This window comes from Xenopus laevis, chromosome 2S (genome assembly GCF_017654675.1).
Source record: "Xenopus laevis strain J_2021 chromosome 2S, Xenopus_laevis_v10.1, whole genome shotgun sequence".
NCBI classification, from domain to species: domain Eukaryota; kingdom Metazoa; phylum Chordata; class Amphibia; order Anura; family Pipidae; genus Xenopus; species Xenopus laevis.
In genome coordinates, this window is record NC_054374.1 from 127,095,877 (window position 1) to 127,107,433 (window position 11,557).

The 11,557-nt window shown below is 39.3% G+C and overlaps 1 protein-coding gene across 5 annotated transcripts in view; it reads right to left on the reverse strand.

Moving 5' to 3' along the window:
• Nucleotides 1-4,366: 4,366 nt before the first annotated feature.
• nckap5l.S (NCK-associated protein 5-like S homeolog) overlaps nt 4,367-11,557 on the reverse strand; it is a 65,337-nt gene continuing 58,146 nt past the window's right edge. For 2 of the 5 annotated variants that reach the window (XM_018247906.2, XM_018247907.2), the window contains 5 exons: nt 10,917-11,082; nt 10,572-10,641; nt 9,094-9,396; nt 8,421-8,536; nt 4,367-5,559 (listed from right to left, as the gene is read on the reverse strand). In XM_018247906.2, the coding sequence (XP_018103395.1) occupies nt 5,329-5,559; nt 8,421-8,536; nt 9,094-9,396; nt 10,572-10,641; nt 10,917-11,082 (886 nt within the window). In that variant the 3' untranslated portion in view covers nt 4,367-5,328. 5 annotated transcript variants of the gene reach the window in all.

Consider the following 11,557-nt stretch of genomic DNA (forward strand, 5'->3'; position numbering starts at 1 on the left):
ACAATGAGTGATTATTCTTCAGGAGACAAATCATATTATAGATTGACAAGCCCTTTTCCTAGTCTACATTAGTTAGTGCCACATGGCCAACGTTTCCATGGCAATTAATCTCTGTAGAAAATAATCCAAAAGGTACATTCCTCCTGCCCCCTATCAGTGCAAATTAATATCAGCTGGTGCAGTCCTAATTGATGGCCTATAAGGACAGGACTACATGACGAGCTTGGACCCGACACGTCGCAATGCGTTTTCGTCCGACAGTCGGATTAATGTAGTTGTAACATGCAATTTCTCCTTCACTTCCGTTTTATGTAAAACATCTGACAAGTCGCATGTGTTTAGTCGCATTGCGACGTGTCGGGTCCAAGCGCGTCATGTAGTCCTGTCCTTAAAGGTTTCTAATTACCAAAGTATCATACAAAAAGCATCTCATGGTGGGTAAAAGCAAAGAGCTCCTCAAGACCTTCACATCCTTATTGTTGCAGAAATATCTTTACTGAGAAAAACATTGACGTGTTCAGTACTTATTTCCCTGCAGTAAAAGCCTGTTATTAAAGTCTGGTGTAAAGTTCCAGCATATAAACACTTAACTCCCAAGATGTTGAAAGACCTGTGAAATCCATAAGAAGACATTTTAAAAAGCTTTCCTCCAACACTCCAGCGAGGACCCACCTAGATTAGATGTAACAAATGCTCTACTGTCAGTTTCATGGAGTCCTCGTCAGACCTGTGACAAGTGAAGGGCTAAAAGCATCATATTTACAGTCTAATCTGACCTAATTAGTAACCCCACCTGCCAAAATAGCATTAATGTAATTCCATAGTAAAATATTTTTTACAGTAGGGGGTGATATTCTAGTAGTGTCAGTAGAGGGCACTGTTACTTCTCAGATAAACCTAATATTTGCATAGTGGTGCCATCAGCATTATTCGTAGATATACAGAAAGGATAGGTACATACAGTAAGTCTGTCTCTAAATGGCAAATACAAATATAAAAAACAAATTCCCCCACCCTGACTCCAGATAAGGGGCTAAGGCTACTTGTAGATTGGGCTGATTTTTATCCTGTGTCTGCACCCGTGCCCATCTCTTGGTGAGACATAGATGGGAGCAGAGGTCAGAGGATAGGTTCGTTTCTGGTAGTGGCCTAAATTCAACGGCAAAGCTGATGTGAAGAAATAAATGGCTGTGATATAAAAGGGGGTCATTTTTTGAGGGCCACCCCTTAAAGCATAATAAAAATGCACCAGTAACGTTATTACATAGGTCCACGCCAACGCCCACCCCCCCAATAAGTAATTATCTACGTGAAGAATTCATACTTGCATGGCATTTACATGGAGTGCAGGACTCATGGAGGGAGTTGGAGTAGACAAAGGGATCCCAATTTACCCCCCTATGGCTGTCTACACATATAGATACTCATGGAAGGCTAATTATTCAGCTTTTCAAAATTATTATTTACCAAACTTTGTGCGGAAATCATAGCAGGAGGTAGCTAGTGCCACTAGGAGTGGCAAAAATAAACATTTTTATATATATATATATATATAAATATCTATATATCTCTATATATCACTATATATCTCTCTATATATATCTCTATATATATATATCTCTATATATATATATATATATATATATATCTCTCTATATATCTCTCTATATATTTATCTCTCTATATATATATATATCTCTCTATACATCTCTCTATATATCTCTCTATATATATATATATATATATATACTTTGACGTAGTTGGCCAGCTTAAATATATTGCAATATATGGACAAACAATCCCTGTGTTTGTTTTTGTTTAAAGGGTAAGGCATTTTTTAGTAGCAGTATGCACAAAATGTCTCTGTCTTAAATATATTGATAATGGGTTGAGTGCAGAGGACTTCTTGTAGTTGACTAACTATATATATATATATATCTATATCTCTATATATATATCTCTCTATATCTCTCTATATCTCTCTATATCTCTCTATATCTCTCTATATCTCTCTATATCTCTCTATATCTCTCTATATCTCTCTATATCTCTCTATATCTATATATATATATCTCTATATCTCTATATCTCTATATCTCTATATCTCTATATCTCTATATCTCTATATCTCTATATCTCTATATATATCTCTATATCTCTATATCTCTATATCTCTCTATATATCTCTCTATATATATATATATATATATATATATATATATATATATATATATATATATATATATATATATATATATATATATATATCTCTCTATATATCTCTATATATCTCTATATCTATATAACTATCTATCTATATATCTATATCTATATAACTATCTCTCTCTCTATATATATATATATATATTGCAATGCAACATGGAGCTAGTGGTTGGGACTCACCAATAAGGGTTAGTTCACACAAGGAGATTTGGGGATATTTTGTCGCCTGGCAACTAATCGCCTCGTCTTCTGGGCGGCAATCTCCCCGCAACTGCCTCAGCGTGTCTTCCTGTAGGCTATAATGAAAAGTCGCCTGCACTAAAGCACGCGTGGAACCGCGTTTTCCGAAGTCACCCGAAGTTTCCGAGACAACTTCAGGCAACTACGGAAAACGCAGCGCCACGTGTGCTTTAGTGCAGGCGACTTTAAATTATAGCCTATGGGAAGACAGGCTGAGGCAGTTTGGGGAGATTGTCGCCCAGAAGACGAGGCGATTAGTCGCCAGGCGACAAAATCTCCCCGAATCTCCTCATGTGAACTAACCCTAAGACTTACCTAGATGAGGCTGGTGATTAAATGCTCTGTGGCTATATGGTATAACTACAAAGCTTTTTATTTATTTGATTGATGTTGACCAATTGAAAACTATAATCCTCTACCCAAAAGAAGAAAAGTTCAAAAGACAAGTCCATCTCAAGTGATCTCAATTCATTCTTGCTTTACCTGTCACTTGTGATGGGCGAATCTGACCCGTTTAGGTTGCCAAAAATTCACAAAATGGTGAAAAATTTGAGAAATGTCTATGAGCGACAATTTTTTTTTTTTTTGACGTGCAACACATTTTTTCACCCATTAGAATCTATGGCAGTTATTTTTACGGCAAAACTTGCTGAACAAATTCGCTCCTCACTATGACTAGGGTTGCCACCTTTTCTAGAAAAAAATACCAGCCATGCTATATTATTTATCTTTTTTTCCCTATTAATAACATTGGGATCAACCATCATTCTTACCGGCCAGGTGGCAACCCTACCTGTGACCTTACACCTTGGTTGAATTTTCATTGAATGTATCAGCACTCACCAACACTGTGTTGGCGAAATCCACTGTTTGTGTCTGCCCCACAGGCCGATGCAGTGTCCGTGATGCCAGCGGATTGGCAGATTCTTGGCCTGTGTTTCTTCAAGGTTAATGTGCAGAAGATGTTCTGTGTTGTTTCTCTCTGGCCATCACCTTCCTCTTGCTTTAGGCAAAGGAGCCTGCTACAGGGCTACTATTATGATTTTGATGGTTTAGTTCTAATATTATATTAGCCTGTGCACATGGTAAATAATTCAGCCTACCATTTAATTTTATACATATAACTTTTTTTTTGCCAACCAGCATTTGGATCTGCCCGTGTATGGGTGGACAACTAATTTGGGCAACGATTTGCTCATCTGCGATCTCACCAAACAAATTGATCTTCAGATGTATGTAAAGCTTGAAAGATCTTACACATCACATTTACACATAATCCCATGGACCCAGCAGCGTAAATAAAAATGAATATTAAAAGAAAATAAATATGGGCCCCGGATCACACTGGGCCCTTAGGCTATTGACTAGGGTAGCCTGCGTATTAATAAGCCTTGGATTACATTTGTAATAATGCCACTGACCCTGTCTGGTGTTTTACTAGCTAGGCATGTGAGATACCAGCCAGGTGGCAATCCTAGCAGTGAAAGAGGAATATGTTTTCCACCATTGCTTGTATACATTACAGACTAGTACTTGAGGGGGGCAAAATAGTGATGTCACAGAGTGGGACAGTGATGTCACAGGGCAGATTTTAGGAGCTGGATGTGGTGGAAGCTGGCATTGGGGTGGACCAAGGGCTTAAATGAGTGTGTCAGGGGAGGGTGCATTTGTTCAGGGAAGTACAATGTTGGCCCCGGCCTAAGCTGTAGGATTTCCCTGAATAAAATATCACCTGGGTGAAACCCTACAGGGGCAAATTAAATAAGGGGCTTTGAGTGAAAGTCACCACTCCATGGGACACAGATGCTCCGTGTATCTGGTAAAATGTCCCATATGCCATTGTGTAGGGAAATACATTCCATTTGTCAAATTCCAAAGACAATTTCTCTCCTTTCCCGTCACACGAGCACACCACACAAGCTTTGGTTTGGCTGCAAAAAGCCCACTTTTTTTTTTATTTTTGAGCTTAAAAGGAAGTGAGGCAGAAAACAAAAATCACAATAACTTATATAAATAAAATCAAAGCATTGTATTAAAAAAAATAATTAAAAAAAAATACCAATAGTAAAAAGAGAAGGAGAACCTGACAAGGAAAATTTTCCTGGTTAGCACCTTATTTAGAGCAAGGACATGTAAAAAAAAATACAATGTAAACACAAATGTATAGGAATGGAAAGAACTAAACATGGTACACAATAAAACCAAAGAGCGCAAGATGAGACTAGATAAAACAAGGCGGAACGCGTAATAGTCACATCTGATCACACTGGCCAAAGCTTTCTAAGCATCATGGAGACTTCCAGATTTGCAGCATAAAGAAAAAAAGTGTCTTGTTTCAAGCTCTCCATCTGAGAAACTTCCCCACACGCAGAGCAACATGAACTGGAGATGGGATGTTTGTGATTCTTTCACAGGTTGCTGGGAGATTGAGCAGAGAACCAGACATGTGAGGTATTAGAGAAACCCGTCACTTCCCCTTCGCCAGTTTTCCTCTTCTGAATGACCTCCAATCTGCTGGTGGTATCAATGCATAGTAAAAGGGGAACCAATTTAAGAAAAATATTGAAACAGAGGCAGAGCATGTTGAGAACTGTCCGAGAGATTGAGGCAGAGAAGAGGACAAGTGTCCTGTGGGACAGAGGGATTTGTACCTGTAAGGCTAGCGAGATCACGTCTTCCGTTGGTTGTTAATACTTGGTACTATTCAAGCTCAGAACGATGACATCAAGGTAATGCTAGAGGAGCAACAAACACTGCTATAGAAAAAGGACAAGGGCTCCGTATAGCACCCACACGCAACCAATACTGCCCAGCCATGTCTTTAGAGTTGTTATGGGTGACTGGTTGAGTAAAAGGATTTGGCAGTTAGCCTTGACTCCCACAGGATGATAAGCTATCATACAGAGAGTCACTCAGAGATTCAGAGTTCTCCAACCCAGTCTGGCACTGCTCATTGTCACGAGATTTGGTTTCACTTGTTCCCTCCTCCCCAACCTCAGAGGTACTTGGGGTGCGGCTGCTCACGCTGCCAAGGAAACAGAGGGAGGGGTGCGCATACCCTGACACATCACAGTCTCTGTCCCCTTCTGAAGGAATCTGAAAGGACAGAAATAAAATATGAGGCAGTTAAAGTTAAAATACCTCTATTTTACTTAGATGAATTTATTTACACAAAAGGAAAATATTGTCTAATATAGTTCGATCTTTGCTCATTTGGTTTCTAGGGCAGTGGTTCCCAAACTATGGAGCTGATTGCATTTTCTCCCACCCCATAGAAAACAAGCCCTGGGCCGTTAACACATGGGGTGTTTTGTTGCCTGTTGGAAATTTCCTCTGGAAAAAAATGCACCTGAAAAAACCTTACCATCCGTTTGAGATGCCACATGTAAAATCCCTTAACTTGTGCAGTGCCAAGTGAACTACATGGGTAGAGAAAGAAATAAGAGAAAGAAATAGCTGCATAATAAACTCCGTGTTTGTCACCCTGTCTTACTCTAAGTTCCTGAATGAGCAAGTTGGGGGACTGGGGTGCTGAGTGGGGGGTTCAGGGTATAGAGTGGAAAAGGGTGCTGTTGCAGGGGACTAGAGGTACTTGTCTTGGGCACCACTATCTCTTGGCCTTACTCTGATTATATCACTGCATGAAAGTGTTTTATATGCAGCAACACCAATGGATGAAAGAGTATTTTCAGGCTTTTTGTTGTTCACTGTAGAGGCTATTTTGCATGGGTAATAAAGCACCCTATGTGTCATTTCCCCTTAAAGCCATAGCATTGGATTTTCTGCCTTTATATTGTCAGCAAGGTGGCTGTTACGCCAATGTGTCTATATGTCAGTAAACATGGTAGAAAAGCTTTACATGAACCACCAAAAACAACTATTCTAGAACAGTGCGATGTAACGGAGAACTAAGGAAAAGGGTGTGGCCTTCTACAGGATCAGCTCTTGGTCTACTGTGCCCGAAACAGATTTCTAGAGAATCAAGAAGATGGGGGGAGGGGAGGGGAAGGCAACCTCTAATTATCTAATTTGGGAATTTTTGCCATTTTAGATCTACTTAGACCAGTTACGGCAATGTCGCATGGGTCCCTTAGTCGCCCCTGTTAAAGCACAGGCAACAAAATGACCAAAATGTGGTACTATTGCCAGAAATGTAAATCACTTCCAGTAAACTATTCAAATCACGCTGCATGAAATAGGATTCAAATATTCATATTAATGTGGTCACAGTCATGGACCCATATGAAAGATCTGCATTAAAAAAAAATATATATATATTAAAAAAAATAAGACATAGTCCATCAAGTTAAAGCTGCCTAATGTCTAGTTCTACAGAATACTCACAATCGTAGGTTACACCAAAACACTTTCTTGTAACTTAACCCTTCCAGCCGCATTTTCTCAACTATTCCAAAAAATGCAAACAATATGATCAGCAATGGCAGCCAGTCATGTAAACTGCCAAATGAACTTGTCATTTTAAATAAATGAGAACCCTGAATTCAATATGACACTGGCACAGAGCAATATCTTGGCTTGTTTTCATTTTATTCATGCACCTTCTTCCACATATGGTTGATTAAACTATACATGGCCGCCCCACCAATAGGGGGAAATTAAGACAAAAGAGTCTCACGCAGATAACGGTGTGGGATGTGTGAGCTCACTGCATATAAAGCAGGGATCAGTGAGGCTCCAGTAGTGCAAATATACAGCTGTGTCAATATTCCTGTGGAAACCTGCTCAGGCAACACAAAGGCATCTGCACATCGACTGCTCTTCAGACAGAACAATACGGAGATAAGGATTATTTTGGCTAGGAGGAAATGGTGCATAATGGGCTTAGCAAGGCTTAACGGTTCTACGTCACATCCGACATGCACATTCTCATTATAAAGACCTGAAACCGATCTGGTTTAACCCTTTACTGTGCAGAATAAATGCAATCATAGCATTCACAAGATCGACTGTTCTACTTGAACGATGAGATACAAATGACTAGATCTACTAGTTCTAGCTCTGACCCCATGAGAAGCAGGTATGAGGTTGCTAGAGGGTTAATATGCTCTATTCTATCTGCATATGCACCTACTCAATCAGACTATGAAGATTCTCATTCATCCAGGTCATGGTATATCTAGTATAGGTAAATCTAAAAACAAATGGACTTGCTGAGTAATCATTGAAGACGTTTCACGACTCATCCGAGCAACTTCTTCAGTTCAACTGACTGGTGTGGGAAGTTCTTGGCATATAAACTCTTCCACTAATCCAATCACAATGGCACATTGTAACTCTTCAAAGAGGTGACATCTGAAGAAACTCACAGAGGGGTTGATTCTGTGTAGTGGAAGAGTTTATATGCCGAGAACTTCCCACACCAGTCAGTTGAACTGAAGAAGCTGCTCGGATGAGTAGTGAAACGTCTTCATTGATTACTCAGCAGGTCCAGTTGTTTTTATATTTACTTATACTAGATATACCCTATTCAATCACTTTATTTTTTTTATGATGGATTTTTGTTGCAGAGTATGAAAAAGTGATTAGCAATTTATTTTAAAGGGGAAATATCAAGGAAAAAAACAAGCCTTTTTCATCATCATTATTATTATTAACATTTATTTTTAGAGCTTACATATTACACAGTGCTGATTTTAAGCAAGGAAAGCCTCTCCTTACTGGTTTGCCCCTTTGAGACAAAGCTCACATTTTTGTCATAAGTTCCATGACCTACGCAAAAGTGCTCTGTGTTTAGCCTCATGCTTTTAAATGGATATATATCTGTTCAGTGCCAATATCTATTTATCTACACACACTCGCATACAGAATAGAAAGAGCCTCAAAATATATTAAGACCCCTGACTAATTCTCTGATTTTATTGAGCTATAAATCCTACAACCTTTTTTTTTTTTTCACATGGATTTTTTTTTTCTGTATGCCATACTCCATTCCTTACCTCCTCAAGGTCATGGTTTCTGGACCGGAAGCCATCTGCGGAATTAGTGCTGACCTTTGCATTGGGAAATGTCCAGTTCTTGCCCTGCTGCGGCCGGCTGTGCTCCCTGCTAGAATCTGCAATGAGAACACAAACAATGCTAGAAAAATACAAAAGCAGAGGGACGCTCATCTGAGGACATGTCAAGGATGATGGACTTCATAATCAATAACGGCCAACAGAGATTACAGTTGTAATGCAAGTTACACACTTTTCAACCCCTCCAAAAGGGGAATGTACAGGAGTGTGTCATCATTGAACCTTGCTTTGAACAAAACAACGGCTACAAGCCAGAAGAAACATATAGTTCTGCCTGGTATCTTAGTGGACCTGGCCCAAGATCAAAGCCATCTGAGGGATGATCATCATCAACAAAAATAAAAAAAAGTTTGCAAAACATTACTGAAAACCAGTTTCCTATGGTGGGAAATCACTATTATTAGTCATAAATGCAGTATTGAGTCTCTTAAGTAAATACCTGCTAGCAATCCTAAGTCAAAATACTGGGCATTTTTTTTCATAGGTCTATACTTCAGCCAAGTGCTAATCTGCCCCCCCCTTTCAGTAGGCCCTGGTCCTGTCTTTTCATCATCGTGCTGCAAACAGAAAAAAGCTTGCACTCCAGAATACTAACCTTCCACATACACTCGGTGTCCCATTGGTGGCTCTGGCTCTGCCAGCAGTGCATGAAAGGCTGGGACACTCTGGTGCTGTCCAGATGAGAACATTTCCTCCACGCCCCGGATGTCCCTTTCTAAAGTCCTTGCTCTCCTTGGCACTTTAGGGAATGCAGAAAACCTTCCCATGGGGAGAACAGAGGGCGATTCTAGTCGGGGCTTTAATTTTGGGGTGCCTTTATTTGGGGTACCCCCACAATAATCAGGTGGAGGAAAGGTGCCGATCCCGCTGTCCAGAGTTCGAGTGAGAGAGTCACAAGCTGTGAGACACAAATATACAGTTATAATCAGCTGGCAAATCAATGCAGGATGGCAAGAGTGAGACAAGACACAATAAACGCATCAGTATAGAAAAATAATAAAGATTACAAATGTCTTATGATTTAAGGGAATCCATCGAGCATTCAATTACAGATCATTGTCTAAAAATCATTTTCTCAGTTACACATGGCTAGCCAAAATGCATTGTTTAGCACTAAAAGGTGACCCACCCTTTAAAAACACTTTTAAGTTAACTTTTAGTATGTTATAGAATAGCTTATTCTAAGCAAATTTTCAATTGGCTGTTATATTTTCTTTTGTTTAGTTTTGGAATTTTTGCATTCCTCTTCTGTCTCTTCCCAGTTTTTATATGGGGGTCACTGACCCCATCTAAAAAAAACAAATACTCCGTAAGGCTACAACTGTATCGTAATCGCTACTTTTTGGAACATTTGCCTGTTTGATTATAGGACCATGCAGTTGTTTGGCAAAACAAAAGAGGAAAAAGACAAATAAGGGCAAATAACCTTAAAGGGCAACTAAAGTCTAAAATAGAATAATGTTAGAAATGCTGTATTATGTATACTAAATATAAACATGAACTTACTGCACCAGCAGCCTAATAAGACAAATGATTTATGCTTTCAAAGTTGGCGCAGGGGGCTGTCATCTTGTAACTTTGTTAGACATTTCTGCAATATCAAGACTCGCACATGCTCAGTGTGGTCTGGGCTTCAGTTGGAAGGTTAAGCTTAGGGATCGTCATAAATTATCAAAACAGCACAAGTCAAATAATATCTGCAATAGAAGCCAATACAGCAAGGCTGATTAATAATCATAATATAGAGACTGCACTGCGTCTCTGGATACAAATCTCTACAGGGAATCCAACAATGCTGCTTGAGTTCTGGGAAGTAAGGTGGGGGGCTCCCCCTGCCATTTGAAAGTATGATCGTTTACCTGCACAGCAGTTGGGGACCATCTGACAATTCCTATCAACAGCAGTAAAAGAAGGGGGAATTGCACTGCATACAGTCAGGTTTATGATAAAAACTGTAGACATCTTTTAATTAAAGTATATTGGAGATAGATTTATTTTTCATTAAAGAAAGTAAAAATGGGATTTTATATTTTTGCCTTTACATGCCCTTTAAAGACAAAAAATGGAAAATACCTGCAAAGTGCTGAGAAGGGATAGGTTCTGGTATCCTCCCAGGATCTGGAGGGACAACCACCTCCCTTTTCTGTTAAAAGAAGAAATTAAATGTGAACTATTGCTAAATTAATCTTTCTTTAAACTAGAATAAAACTCTTCAATGTAGGTTACCGACTACCCAACCCCCAGCCTTCCCTGCTGCTTGACTAAGCTTCTACTAGCTCTCTAGTATCTCAGTTCCACCAGCAAAGTTCTTTCTTTACCCACTCACAATACCTGCTGTGGTCTAATCAATAATCCCACCAGCAAAGTGTATTTCTGCCTACTTGAGGGCTAAACCCAACAACAATGCCTTTTCTCCACCTGTTCGAGGCTCTTCTGTTCGGAGCGCTGAACATATGTCACAATTCCATTCCTCTGAGGTCGGAAGGGCCTGGCCTCTTTGCTCTCAGGCGATAATCTGGGGAAATCACGGAGTGGTGCTTTGCCTTCCACCTGGCCATCAGTTTGTGGATCTTTTCCATCAACTCTGACAAGTGAAATAAATTGATTGTTTTTAATTCCAATTCCAGAATTTGCAGTCTTTATTCTATACTTCCTAGCTAGTTTAGTCAAGAACTTAGAAACTACAAAGCATATTTAGTGTGCTTCATATTTATAAAGTTTCATTAATACTATATTTTTAAGATGAGATCTTTCAGTAACTAATCTTCCATTTTGACATGCAAATCACTGCCTAGTTACTAGGACCAGCTGAACCTACCAAGCAAACAAACCACAAAAAAAACCTTTAGTATGAGGCAAATATTAGTACTCTAGGAGAATTGACCAGCTCCATGTTGTAGCTCCCACCCTTCCCAGCTATAGTCAGGTGATCCCACTGGTGTCTAATAAAAGGGCAGCCAAGTTTGGGAGTTTTACTTTGAAAGCAGCAAGTAAGATGCAGGTAAAACGTATTCGTTCCTTTTATAAAATGTATAATTAAACCATAGAATTCTTAATGA